At 38.8% G+C, this 14175-nt stretch overlaps 1 protein-coding gene across 1 annotated transcript in view; it reads left to right on the top strand.

The window, feature by feature from the left end:
- The window catches only part of LRRIQ3 (leucine rich repeats and IQ motif containing 3), a 71633-nt gene that overhangs the window by 45505 nt on the left and 11953 nt on the right, over nt 1-14175 (top strand). Inside the window, exons 5-6 of the mRNA XM_032782126.2 lie at nt 4074-4239; nt 11084-11225. Coding sequence (XP_032638017.1) covers nt 4074-4239; nt 11084-11225 — 308 coding nt within the window. The remainder of the gene's footprint in view (nt 1-4073; nt 4240-11083; nt 11226-14175) is intronic.

The raw sequence follows: 14175 nt of genomic DNA, 5'->3' as shown, positions 1-14175 counted from the left end.
GGTGCAGTGAATTTTCAAGACATACCTTAGCTCTATATTGGAGAATTGGTTCGCACAATGGTGATGATCAGACTCTTTAAGCAAGGGAATTCCCTGACACCAGCCAAAAGCGCCCGCCCCCTGTTGACACTCGCGTTATATTAGAAATCTTTGTTGGGAGCTGACCCCCTATCTAGAGCCGCTTTTGGGACTTCAGTGGCCATGGAAATATAGGTCTTTTAACGGGCCCCTGTGGGATAAAGAGGGCCAGGAATGAGGTTTGATTTGTATTCGGTTTGGGGGCTGATATTGTTTTCACTTCAGTGGGGTTGTGCTAGTTGTGGGTGGCTTGGAGTTTATGGTGTGTGATGCTGGGCTGTCCTTGGTTCTGCTTATGAATCTGATAATGTTGAAACATTTACAAGAAGTTTCTTCTTAAAGCGCTTACCCTAAGAGATTCTGAGTGGCCTTAACACGGATGACATAGTATAGTGTGTAGTGTCCTACACCACAAATAGAGCGATCTTTGACGGGGTGCGAGTTTCTCTTTAAAAATGTGGTGAAACAAAATTAAAACAACTATTACAGACAAATTGAGATGGATGCCTGAATTGAAAAAAAGAGTGATTGTTAGAAGAATTAGAGGAGAAAGGATAGGAAAACATTTGCACTTATTTCCTTTAGCCTCTTGTGGCGGCGTGAACGTGCCTCTAGTCTGGGTGCAGGGGCTCTAGATAGGAGGCCTGTTCTAGCGTGGACGTTGTGAAAAACCAGGGAGAAGAAACTGGCTTTTGATAGTTGGCAAAGCTATCAGCAAGTCTTTGTTTATTCCTGGGCTGATGGTGTAAATTTGCCAGATGAACTGAAGCTCAGCAGCTTTCTCTTTGAAGTCTGGTCCTGAAGTTTTTTTTGCTGCAGGATGGCCACATTAAGGTCTGCTTATTTGTGTGGTCCAGGCGGAGGTTGAAGATTGGTGTGCTTCTATCAAGTGTTTTTGTATATTGCCATTACCTATATCTAGATTTGTGTCCACTTTATCGATTTGCGTAGAGCACTGTCCAGTTTTGGCCAATGTCCATAGCCAGAGGGGCATTGCTGGATATGCTGGCTATTTACATTTAATTAGTGCTGGATGAAGTGCATGGTGTATTGAACTGTGTGATGGTGTGGCTGATTGCGTTAGGTCCATGATGCAGTGGTTGTCATGCTGTGATACTCGTGTGGAGAAAGTTCGTGGAATTCTGAGGTTTGTTTCATGGATTGGTGTCCTGAGCTAGGGGAGTTCTTAATGGTTTTGGGGTGTGCAGTTAAAGGGTAAGAATATGTTTTCAGGTTGCAGGTTGTCTAGTGGTCAAGGACTGGCCTGCCACATCAAGGCTTGTGAAAGTTGTGGGATCATTGGTCTAGGATGGTTGTAGATCCTGATGAGCTTGGGTTGGGTTTAGCTGGGGGACTGTATGTGATGGCCAATGGAGGTTCCTGTTGGCGCTTTCTTTTCTTGGTTTTGTCTTGCAAGTAGGAGGCTTTTTGGGTAGGTGTGGCTGCTGGTTGATGCTGTTTTTTATTGCGCTCGTGCGGGGGTAATGTGGTAGTTTGTGAGAAATGGGGCTTGGGTAGGAGATTGTTTTGGTTAGATGTGTGGCTTGTCTGAGGAGTTTAAGAGCAGATGTGGTTTTTTAACCTCAGTGGCTTGGCTGTAGTACATGGATCGTGGTGATGGCTGGGATAGAAGCTGGATAGGCGGAAGGTAGGGCATTAGGGGGTAGGTGTGGTGGTATAGGGTGGTGTTAATGTGAGATACTTATTGTGGCAACCGTGGATGTTCTAGGGAAAGTGGAACTCCGTGTAAGATTGGATATCAGCGTGCTTTTGATGGTGAATGGTGGAGTGGAAGCTTGTTGAAATTGTTGGTGGATTTGAAGGAGTAGAACATTAAAATTCAAAGTTACATTTTAATGGTTATAAAATGTTAGAAAATTGTCAAATCATCAAATATACAATTCATAAATTAATTCATCTAATTCTCAAGTGCATTTTCCTAACTTTGCCTACCTGTTACATTTTTGATTAGATGGAGATTTTTGTCTATAGTATGTATAAGTGAAAATCATTGTTTACAGATAGTTCAAAGCCTTCCAAGTAATATATTTACATTCCTTTCAGGAATCTTTTGCCCTTCACACATAGCTGACAGTAACATGGAAAGAACTCAGAATCACTGTGTATTGTAAACATGAGCTCCTTTTTTCCAAAGCGATCAACCACTGAGTAGTGAGAGGTTCCCATTTGATTTAATGGGTTTGGGCCTAAATATAGGGTTTTTCATCTTTGTTTTAGATCCTATATAGTTTTCTACTTGTCATGTGGAAAAGTCAGCTGTTGTCCACCATAGACACTGTACACTCAGATGATAGGATTTCGATGCTAAGTAAGGGATACAATTCTGTCAGGGAGGTCACAGATTCCATAGACATTTTCAGGGACTTCTCCGGATTTGGTACTAATCTGGGGCAAGGCTGGAGAGGCAGCGTGTATAGCCGCCGGGCTGCGAGGACAGCCTTAACTGCTTCCTATGTGAGCTGAACGGTGTGGGTCCAGCCACTTGATGCAAGAGCAGCCGTTGGGGCTGGAGATGCTAGCAAGCGCCGTGTTGGCATGTCTTAGTTGGTCCCTCCTCTGTCAACAGGCTTCCATTCATTTTGTTTCATTGCCCGTGACTGTCTGATCTTACTAAAATAACTTGGACAATCAAATTCTTATGCATGGGAGAACAAGTGGTGATTAAATTTTATTTTAATAAATATTTGGGATAACGCAGCTAACTCAACACTCTAGACAGCAAGCACCGATCAAATTTATGTGTCAATTACATTCCACTAACTAGGAAAAAGACACCTCATCCTCCCTGATTGAACTAACCTCGTTATCTCTAGCTTGCTTGCATATATATACCTGCCCCTGGAAATTTCCACTACGTGCATCCGACGAAGTGGGTATTCACCCACGAAAGCTCATGCTCCAAAACGTCTGTTAATCTATAAAGTGCCACAGGATTCTTTGCTGCCTTTATAGATCCAGACTAACACGGCTACCTCTCTGATATTTAAAAATCTAAAAAAAATTTAAAAATAAATTTTAGAAGTCAAAATGATTAAAATAACTGAATTCTGCCAAACCTAAATGTAATTAAAGATATATAGCATGGAATTGAGTCATTTAAAAATCAGTATAGAGAGGAAAAGCAGAAAAAAGTCAGAAATCCATGTGTATATCTAAATGTATGTTTTAATTAGCAATAAAATACAAGTTTAGCTAATTTACAAGTTTAGCTAATAAAAATCAGGTAATATCTATACAGCTAAGAGTGCTGTGGCACCTTATAGACTAACAGACATTTTAGAGCATGAGCTTTCATGGGTGAATACCCACTTCATCGGATGCATCCGACAAAGTGAGTATTCACCCACGAAAGCTCATGCTTTTACAGATCCAGACAAACATGACTACCCCTCTGATTCTATACAGCTAAACACCACCTCTAAAGACCTAGTTTTACAGCATTAGAAAGCTTTTGCCAAAATCTTGACCTGAATGGAATCTAACACGGATTAATTTGTTAGGCCTTTTTGTGAAGCCTTTTGGTATAGGCCTTTTTCTTACTTCTCCTTCACCTCAGCCAATCAGCCCAATGCACCTTTCCTTGCTTTTTTCCCCTTTGAATACCCTCTTAATACAACTGCGAGACTTGCATTTAACTCAAGAGCCTTTCCAGTTTTTCTTATTTTGTATATAGTAAAATAAGATATTTTACTGTATATATCAGCTAGGAAACCGAGTTAAATTAGAATCTTAACTGTGCATTTTCTGTCTTTTATGCCAGTAAGGTTTCAACCTAAATATTTAATTAACATTGGTTTTGGCGTATAATTCCCTCTCTTTTTCTTAAGTAATAATGATGTACAGGAGGAAATTATAAGTATTGTGGTTCACTTTGTTCTTTAACAACAATAAACGAATCAACTGTCCAGATTATTCAGAAATACCTACTTTTTTATTTGTTGTGAACTAATGTAACAGAAGTTCTGTTTTTACAGCACAATTCCTTTGGATGAAGTTCTTCCACAGAGACATATCAGAGATGGAGTGAAACAAATTTACAGTCAAAGCATACTTCCAGTATGTAATAGTAAAAGCTTTATGTATCACATCATTAAACCAGAACAGAATACTGAGGACAAAAAGCTTACATCTGGGAAACAAGTGAGTGTACTATTAAATATAAATTTAATAACTATTTTCAGAAAAATCTGGACTCTGCATATAGCGCCAAGGATCATTCTAAATATTCCAGGAAAATCTGTTAAGAATAAAGAGCATCTATTGAAAAACTTTTGTTCTTGACATTTAAGGCTCTGTTTTACAAGCTGTATTGCAAACCATACAGCCTCAAAGACAGGATGGTCTTTGTCTAGACTTAGAGGGGGAAACGAGTACTGGGTCCTTTAAGGGTTCCCCCTCTCTCAGGGATTGTGAGAGAGGCAGGGAAGGCATCAACTGAACAGGTGGGCAGGTAAAACATTGGCCCAAGCGCACCCAGGGGAGGGCATTTACACCCAGTCTTTCCAGCAGGAGCCTCCTTCTTTAGGGAGAATGAGGTACACCTCTCTGACTGGGGAGTGGGTATATTTTTGGCTCAAGTTAGTGACAGAAACGTTAACTATCTGGGAAACCAGCTGAGGGTGGGGAGGGAAGCAGCCAAGCTAATTACTGGCATCTCCTTGTGTCCAGTGCAGGTATTTATTCTATAAAGGGACCAGGTCCCAGATTAACTGGAATTGAAAGTAGATGTAGGGTATGCTGGGGGTACCTGATGTCTGGTATTATGAGGAGCTAGCCTCATAACCCATATTTGAGGAAAGGGTTTTGAAGTCCCAGCAGCTGGCTGGGGAACAGCTGTGGAAGGAGGATGGCAGCCCTCTACAAGGTGCAAATGATTAAGGAAGGAATCATCACCTGTATTGTACAGTATATTGCAGGATAGTTCCCAGATGAACTAAGTTGATAAAGTTATGGCCTAATTAAACCACATCCCTCACCTCTTGTCTTTCTTCCTGCATGTCCCGAACAAATAATAAAATGCTGGTGTGATACAAATGCATGATAATACAAATGCATGATAAAGACAGGAACGCTAATGTTTAGTGTACATGCTGTAGTTCTAAATATTATATTATGTTGATTGATAGTGCTGTGCAATTTTGTAAAAGCTACATGCCATTCAGTGCACTTCCATTATTTAAATATCTTTTTCATATCTTTTCACACAGTTTAAAAGTACAATTCTGCTATTCTGTGGTACAAAAGTAAAGAGCATTAGAAAACCCACTTGTATGAATAGAAAAGCATATTTGTTTCCTTTTTACAAATAGAATTCTGTTTTCCTGCCTTCTCTGTGCTTTCTTACTTTTGTCAGATACTAGATAGGATGCCATGTCCCACTTTTGCACGTAACTAGTTTTCCTCCTCATAGAAGAGAATCAGGAATCTTCTTTTTTGGAGTTAAATCCAAAATAACCTCTTTTTATACAGCCTCTTTTTATATGGTTGTATGTTACAACTTTAATTACTGAATGAATTTAATGTGGAAAAAATTCTTAGTATTATTTTGATCAATTTTAAACCACCTATCTTGTTAATTTGAACGTAAAAAAAAAACACGATACATTACCAGAGGTGGTTCCAATCATAGCTGCAGGCACCCCAAGAGTCTGGAAAGGTACTTGTCAATTGCCAGCAATCTGATATTGCCTGTAAATTTCCTCATCTAATTCTAGCTTTTTGTGTTTCTTTTATCCTGGGCCTGACACAGAGCTCTTTTAATAATCAGTTTTATAGCCTTAAACAATGTGCTTTCCTTGTCATCTGTTTTCCAGTGAAAGCCATAGATCTAACCCTTTCCTTTCTGGTCACTGGTCTAGGAGCAGTAATTAGAGAAGCTCACACAGTATTTTCATCCCTAGTAGTGTGAGATACCCAACTTTAAAATCTGCAGTTAGATTTTAACAGATAAAATCTGGTGAACATGCAATACAGTTAATGCTTTATTGGTGTGATCCTTCTTTCAGGATCTGTGGGAATTTGTCCTTTCAGTTAATGGGTCATGCTCTATAACATTTGAATGATTGGTTCAAAGGTTTCGGATGTATACAACTCCAATTTTAGCTTTTAGCTCTTGCAATATTTGGTATAACTGGTGTTGAAGTAAGGGAGTGGAAGTGAAAGGAAAAGCAAACAAGTAGCCAGAATAATAGAATCCTGGAACTTGAAGTTATATGACTTGCTGGCATTAGATACACATGATATATAACAGCGGAAAAAACTTGCCTATGATATACAGCATTAGTGTCTAGCTCTGATCATATGTGAAAGCAGCAGAGAATCCTGTGGCACCTTATAGACTAACAGACATTTTGGAGCATGAGCTTTCGTGGGTGAATACCCACTTCGTCAGATGCATGTAGACGAAGTAGGTATTCACCCACGAAAGCTCATGCTCCAAAACGTCTGTTAGTCTATAAGGTGCCACAGGATTCTCTGCTGCTTTTACAGATCCAGACTAACACGGCTACCCCTCTGATACTTGATCATATGTGAGTTATTGAACTTTAAAACTTTCACTGATCCTTTAATCTAGCAGTGCTTTTTGCACTGGTCTAGAATGAATATGGCAGATCTCCATAGAAATGCCCATAAATAAAGTTCTGAACTTTGGAAAGGGAAATTTTGGACCACAGAGGAAACTGCTGCTGAGGGTTGTATCTTTCAGCAGAGTGGTTGCTTGGTTTGCACTCCTGAGATAGATACATTTTAGTGGTGGATGATATGATCACTGTACCTAGAGGACCTGATTCTTATTTATAGTAAAGTTCTTTAAACCATGCTAAAACTCTTTTACCATGCCAGGGCCTGAGTGTAAATGAGGCTCAGGCCTAGAGTCTGAGGCATTTTGTCATTTCATAAGTCTATGAAAAGTACTGTTCTAAATGTATACTATTTTAAATTTTTACATATTTTTTCTGTTACATGGCAGGTCTCATGGGGCTTGGGGGAGAATATGAATCATCCTCAGCTCAGGTCAGAATGGAAAACTCCGTAAAACAGTGTGACTATGATGACAAAGTGCAGTGAATTTCAAACACCCTGAGCTGACGATTCTTCCACAAGTGTTGTGATGAGTCAGACTCTTTAAGCAAGTGGAATTCCACTGACACCAGCAAAATTGCTTCCTCTTAACTGGAGCTGAAATTAGCCCTTGAAGTTTTCACTTCAGTTAGAATACTGCTTGGTTCTGCTTATGAATCTATAAATGTTGATTTACAGAAGTCTTCTAAAAGCACTACCCTAAGAATCTTGAGTGGCTTAACAAATGGACATAGTTAGGTTAGTGTCCTACACACAATTAGCATTTGGTTTCTCTTTAAAAAGTGTAACAAAATTAAACAACTAGTTTACAACAAATGTAGATGGATGCTAATAAAAAGTGATTTTAAGAATTAGAGAGAAAGATAGGAAAACTGCACTTATTTTCCTTAGCCTAACTGTAGCAGTGCAGGGCTCACCCTTGCGGCGCCTCCTGCTGGTTGTCTCTGGGAATTAGCTCTTTCCAGCACAGAGTGCCCTCTGCAGGCCAGTGTCCTGCTGCCGCTGTCCCCCCATGTCCCTTCCAGGACCCAGTGCCCCTTGTGTTTGGGGTGCTGCCCCCTGGCAGTACCCCCACTGTTTCTCCAGGTCTCCCCACTCAGAGGAACCCCCACCCCCTACCCCCACCTTGCCTCAGTCCTGGGCTACTGCCAGTCGCCATCTAGCCCCCGCTCACTGGGGCAGACTGCAGTGTAAAAGCCACTCATCATAGGCAAGGGGGGGTTGGACCTCCTGCCTCCTATCTCCCAGTACCTCCGTGGGCCTTGGACCAGGCCCTGCAGCCTGGGGAGTTGCCAGCCTGGAGCTCCCCTGGCCTTTCCCTAGTCCTGCTTCACTCCCAGTACCCTTTCTGCAGGCAGCCAAGCCCTGCTCTCTCCGAGCCTGGAAAAAGACTCCTTGGGCTTCTGACTCACAGCCTTTTTATACAGACCAGCTGTGGCCTGCTTGGGGCATGGCCCAGCTGCAGCTGCTTCCCCAGTCAGCCATCCCCAGGCACAGCCCTCTCCAGAGATACCTTTAACCCCTGTATTTTAGGAGTGGAGTAGTCACCACGCTACACAAACATTTACATTTTTAAGAGGTAAAAATACTTTTCATCACAAATGAACTATAATATAGTCTTTTTTCACAGTTAATTAAGATTGATAGTTTATAGAATAATGCCAGAAGTGGGCATTTTGTTGAGAATGTGTCATTTTTGACATTAGTACTGTTGGAGCCTGGTGTAAGATTGTACATAATTTTTTCAGTTCCCTTAGAACATATATATTTAATGTTTATACATATTGAAATAGTTCCTGTGATTGTTAAGTTGTTATTACAGCAGATCACAGTCATCATTATTGCAGATGATCCTACTTTTCAATAACATGGCTGCCTCCACCACTGGTTTCAGAAATACTGATTGTTTACAAAATATGTATTTCAGTTTATTCAGTAAGAACTGATTCTTACCCTGTGAATTTGCATAGTCTGGTGGTGGGGAGAGAGGAATTTTCCTTTTAGAGGAAGGAGGAAATGTTTCTCCAGTAAGGATTATAAAACTAATGGGTGTTTGAAACTGTTCAATCGCCTGGAATTTGGGGGAGCAGGATAAACTAATTCTCACCCTGCTGTGCAATTTATGTGGCTATCATTTCCTTATCTGTTGCAAACATACAGTAAAAGAAAATATTACAAAAACAACTTATTAACAAGAAAAATTACTATTTGTTAGCTATCCTAATATTAAAAAATCTTACCAACAGCCTCTTGAAAGGGACTGACTAACAATGTAGTTGCTCTAGGAAACTCAGAATGTCGTAATAAGATTCCAACCTTGATTAAGCTATTGAGAAGTCTCTGCTCTCTTTCATGTACAACTTAACCAGAGAATCTAAACCACCAACATACCCAAGCCAGGGTAAGCACTCAAGGTCAAATTTAGTCTTGGCTTGGTGTAAAAGAATATAGCAACCATTGACCTTGTAGTGTTCAGGTTTGCTTTTCAGTCTCTGAATACTACTGCATCAGTTGGACTTAAACAAAAAGATGCTTTATACCATGCATCATTTAGTTGTTGTAAAGACACTGTGCACACATCTTCAAATTCAACGCCTATCAGCAGGACATGCTTTCTTTACTTTCATACCTTGTTATTCGGCCATAGTGGTGATGCCCCACAAGTTTTACAGAGAGCAATTTGTAATGCTATTCCATATTTTCTTCCTTTTTGCTGAATCTTTTATTGAACTTTTAAAATCTCTTACTTCAAATCTATGATGATTTTTAATAAAAAAAATGTACTGTATCTTATCAAGTTGTGTTTAACTTTTGTTTTTAACTAGTTAAAATCTATTCTCAAATAAAAACATCTTTTATGAATTTAAGTTATGGCACTTATTAAATTGTCCAGGAGTTATATTTTCTTAGTACTGTGGAAGATTAGAACTGTGAAGTAAAATACTAATCTGATACTGTTAAGACTGCTCCAAAATAATCATACATATAAATTGTAGTTTCTTGAAAGAGAAGGAATATTATAAGAATATGAACATGATGAAGGCAGACTTATCAATCTAATAAAGCAGTGAAGCAATAGTGCCAGAGTTCTGAACAAATGGTTTAAATTGAGAATAGCATCCTGTGGTATTCAAAGGAAATATTAGTGATGATGGTGAAAATTTGCAAGTATTTCAGAAGTAATCTAGGAAGCTAACTGGATCACATTAATAACTGATGAAACTCCAGGAGAAAGAATGAAACTCAAGTATTTATCTGCCCTCAGTCTGTTGATATAATGTAGAAATATGCAAGCATTTTGTCTGATTTTACAAAACCAGTGAAATAAATGCAATGCTACTGATAGGTGTTCTGTTACTGAAAGTGTTTTAAAGACATAGGCACCTCCTTGCAGCTTGGATTTAGGCACCAATCTTTGAGAGAGGGGCATGACTTTGGACACATTTCTCTCATTTGCATCTCCCACTGGCTAGTTTAGGAGGCTCTCTGCCTAGTGTGTTGGTTTTTGTGGATTGCCTATATCTCCCCATTAGTGCATAGAGAGCCTAGGCACTTAACTCAGGCTTTGTGGATTGTAGGGTTGTTCTTGTGATTTTCTAGGTGCATCTGGGCCTAATCCCTACAAGAAAGGACTCATGGCTCTAAAAGAGAAAAATGTTATCTGATAGCTGTTTCGCAGTGTACGTGAAATGAGTTTCAGTCCAATTTCCAGTTGGCTGGTATCTACATCATAAAATGCATCACCTCCATTAGTATCAATTGGCTTCCTTGTATGACAGTCTCATCAAAAAAGCCAGAATGCACTGGGGACAGAAACAAAAACCGCCTCTCACCCTGGAGATGGAAACAGTAGGTCAAGATTAGACGCATTTGCATGACAACGTGTCATGAACTGCTACTGCATATCATGTACTAGTTCTGTGGATAAATAAAGGGTGTGAGCTTCAAATGTGTTTTACAAGCAAGCGCTGTATTCACTTAAAAAACTGAGAATATCATAAACTGTTCTTTAGGGCTCCTTGTTTGTTCACATAGCTAAAGATAAGATGTCCTTGTCACTGAAAAACTACAAAGGAATGCATCTTGGTATAACCGATGATGAGTGAAGAGTTGTTTAGACTAAAAGCTGGGATTTTTTCCAGGATTACAGAGGTGTGGGGTTGGAACAAGTATTCACCTCGCCAAGCAAATAGAGACTCTGCCTAGTAACAAATAGTCTTGCAAAAAAAGGGGTAGCAGCCAACAAAAAAAGAAGGGTTTTTTTTGTAAATCAGTAAAAAATTATATAGGTTATGTAACTATTTATAGGAAAAAGTACTATATGCTGTATTTTTGCTACAAGTCTTCATTTTCTTGATTATAATGGCATGTTTAATTAAAATAAAAATTGTTTTGTTAACAGGTCTTATATATGAATAATTTTAAAAAGCTTCCTATTTTATGTCTGAGAAGAAAAAAACAACCAGCTTTCTCCATTTCACCCACATTGAGAAAAAAAGAAAAAAAGAAAAAACTAGAGGAACAAAGAATTCCATTGAGGAAGGGTGAGTAATGTAATCCTTTTGTAATACTTTATACAATAAAAAATCTAACTAACCATAAATGAGAAAAAGCTACTTGGAAAGATTTTAGCAACCATATTACAGTAACTCCTCACTTAACATTGTAGTTATGTTCCTGAAAAATGCAACTTTAAGTGAAACAATGTTAAACAAATCCAGTTTTCTCCATCAGTCCTCATCCTGAAAAGAAACCTGCACAACACTTTCAAAACACAAGCTTGGGAGCTTACATTCATAACTTGGCTAGACACTAAAAATCATGGTCTTGATAAAGACACTGGATTTATGGTTTATTGCAACAATCTGCAACCCACTAACTCCCCTTTTTGTCCTGTGTCTGCAGAGGTGCTAATGGGCTACTTCAGATTGAATGATCCCTTAAAATATGTGCTAACTACTTATGCTAAACTATCTGTTTGATCATGTATTTAGCTGTGACGCACTTAGGCTATGTCTACACTATGCAGCCTTTAGCAACACTGTGTCGTTACCGCTGTGCCGCTAAAAGGCACACAGTGTAGTCACTGTTTATCATCTCTCCTGATGACAAAAACTTCTACCCCCAAAGAGCAATGTTAGCTGTGTCGGCAGGAGAGCACTCCTACCAACAAAGTGCTGTTCCCACCGGTGCTTGTCGTCAACAAAACATTTGTCTTTTGGGAGGGTTTTTTTTTAACACCTCTGAAAGACAAGCATTTTGTTGATCAGTTGCCAGTAGACATAGCCATTGTGCCTTTCCCAGCCCTTAACAAGAGCTCTGTGTAGCTTGAAAGCTTGTCTCTCTCTCACCAACATAAATTGATCCAATAAAAAATATTACCTCAACCACCTTGTCTCCCTTAATATCATAATCTTTAATTTTTATTTGAATGGTGAAATTATGGAGAATATGGTGCCCTATAACATCAACAATTTTTATCTTCCTCAAACATGGGTTTTCAGGGGACTTTTTACTCAGCTAATGTCACATTTGTAAATTATTTAAAGGACCTTGTCAGTACTTTTACTGGTTGCATTTTGAGGTGCTTCTTATTTTAATATAATTCATGATATTTAATTGTATTTAATTGCTCTCCAGTACAACCTACTGTTGCTATTAGTTATTCTGTTAATTCAAGTGGTTAATTTAAGTTACGATTAGTTGTACGCAGTGTAGGCTGAGCGCTTTCATAAGAGACTTGTGCAACCATAGTGGTGTGATCATTCCAGGAAATCAAAATAATGTCTATAACAACATCTTGTTACTGAACAAAGTCTTTAAAGCATTGTAGACATTTAAAAAATCGAGTATAGACAAGGAAATGTTGACTCAGTAAGTGATGTGCTAAATAAACACAGGGGGGCACTCTATCTGCCTTATATGTGTGTTGGGAGTCGCTCTTAACAATGAATAGAATGATTTCAAGAAAAGCATTTTTGAATTTCCACATACCTCAAAGAGTAAGAGAACATCCTAGTAGACATACTGAACTATTCCAGTTGACATAGTCAAAGGATTATTGTACTGAGGATGGCAGGGGGGGAAATATCTGAAATACGAGACATGAGCTTGATCCACATTGTTTGCTACAAATCTTAGGTAAAACTCATGTATTCTATCACTGACATGTAGTTATATACTCTTTTCAAAAGAAAACTTCATGTAAACTTTTCTCCAGTTTTCACCCACAAAAAAACGTTCTCAGCTTGAAAAGAGAATGTTTATGCACGCTTCTTATATGATTATGATTAGAAAAATGATTCTGTAAAATGACATTTTGGTGTTTGATATTTATTCTTCTTAAGTCACTCTGTAACAAAATTGCTCAATTTTCAATTCAAAACAAGATTTTTTAAATTGACAGCACTTCAAGTATCTTGAAATCAAGCCATTTTCTTTTTACCCTCATACATTGTCAACAATAAATATTCTGTAGTCAGCATATGGCTTGTTTTGCATGATGATGCGTAAGGCAGAACAAAATATAGCATGCTCCTATGCAACTACGGCATATAGGCTTTGAAGTTCTTACAGTACTGAAACTTATTGTATCAGTAAATGAAGCATTGTGACTGGCACACATGTAAGAAGTGGATTTGATCAGAAAACAGGTAAAACAAAAAATCCTTTTATGACCATGGCTATATTGCAAATGCAATTATTGCATAAAAATAACATTAAGACCTTAAATGAAAGCCACAGAGGCCAAAAAATTCACTTCATACTTCTTACTATGTTCCTTCGCACTGTAAAGCTCTGAGAGAAGTGCATGAGCTGAACATAGAATCATAGAACTGGAAGGGACCTTGAGAGGTTATCTAGTCCAGTCCCCTGCACTCCAGGCAGGACTAAGTATTATCTAGACCATCCCTGACAGGTGTTTGTCCAACCTGCTCTTAAAAATCTCCAATGATGGAGATTCCACAACCTCCCTAGGCAATTTATTTTAGTGTTTAATCACTCTGACAGTTAGGACATTTTTCCTAATGTACAACCTAAACCTCCACATCTTTCCTGAAATGTGCACCGCAGAACTGGACACAATACTCCAGTTGAGGCCTAATCAGTCGGAGTAGAGCAGAAGAATTACTTCTCATGTCTTTGCTTACAATACTCCTGCTAAACACATCCCAGAATGATGTTTGATTTTTTTTTGCAACAGTGTTACACTGTTGACTCATATTTAGCTTGTGATCCACTATGACCCCAAGATCCCTTTCCACAGTACTCCTTCCTAGGCAGTCATTTCCCATTTTGTATGTGTGCAACTGATTGTTCCTTCCTAAGTGGAGTACTTTGCATTTGTCCTTATTGAATTTCATCCTATTTACTTCAGACCATTTCTCCAGTTTGTCCAGATCATTTTGAATTTAATCCTATCTCCAAAGCACTTGCAACCCCTCCCAGCTTGGTATGTCCGCAAACTTTATAAGTGTACTCTCTATGCCATTA

Source organism: Chelonoidis abingdonii, chromosome 7 (assembly GCF_003597395.2).
Source record: "Chelonoidis abingdonii isolate Lonesome George chromosome 7, CheloAbing_2.0, whole genome shotgun sequence".
NCBI lineage: Eukaryota > Metazoa > Chordata > Testudines > Testudinidae > Chelonoidis > Chelonoidis abingdonii.
Note: the sequence above shows the minus strand (reverse complement) of the source record. Positions and strands in the feature narration are given on the sequence as shown.